This window comes from Passer montanus, unplaced genomic scaffold, assembly GCF_014805655.1.
Source record: "Passer montanus isolate IOZ18808 unplaced genomic scaffold, ASM1480565v1 scaffold338, whole genome shotgun sequence".
Classification (NCBI taxonomy): domain Eukaryota; kingdom Metazoa; phylum Chordata; class Aves; order Passeriformes; family Passeridae; genus Passer; species Passer montanus.
Window position 1 is genome coordinate 54,631 of NW_024368130.1, and position 371 is coordinate 55,001.

General features: G+C 61.7%; 1 protein-coding gene across 1 annotated transcript in view; it reads right to left on the reverse strand.

Moving 5' to 3' along the window:
* The window catches only part of LOC120505250 (neuroblast differentiation-associated protein AHNAK-like), a gene marked incomplete at its 5' end in the record, with an annotated part of 13,149 nt that extends 12,784 nt beyond the window's left edge, over positions 1-365 (reverse strand). Inside the window, 1 exon segment of the mRNA XM_039715562.1 lies at positions 24-365. Coding sequence (XP_039571496.1) covers positions 24-365 — 342 coding nt within the window.
* Positions 366-371: the final 6 nt, after the last annotated feature.

Consider the following 371-nt stretch of genomic DNA (forward strand, 5'->3'; position numbering starts at 1 on the left):
AGCTCGGGGCTCTCTCCCTTCACCCCAAATTTGGGCATTTTCAGCTTGGGGAACTTCAGTTTGCCCTCGGGGCCTTGGACGTTCAAATCTGGGGCTTCAACCTCGACTTTGGGGCCTTTGATGTCCAGCTCGGGGCCCTTCAAACCCGGCACGGACACGTCCAGGTCGCCGCTGGCCTTGGCACCGTTCAGGGTCAGGTCCACGTCCGGCACGGAGATTTTGGGGGCCTTGAGGTGCATTTCGGGCCCCTGGATGTCCAAACTCGGCGCCTCAATGTCCACCTTGGGGCCGGACACCTCCACGCCGCCCTTGGGGAGGTTCACGTCCAGCTCTGGACCTTCAGCTTTGACCCCGGGCATCCCAAATTTGGG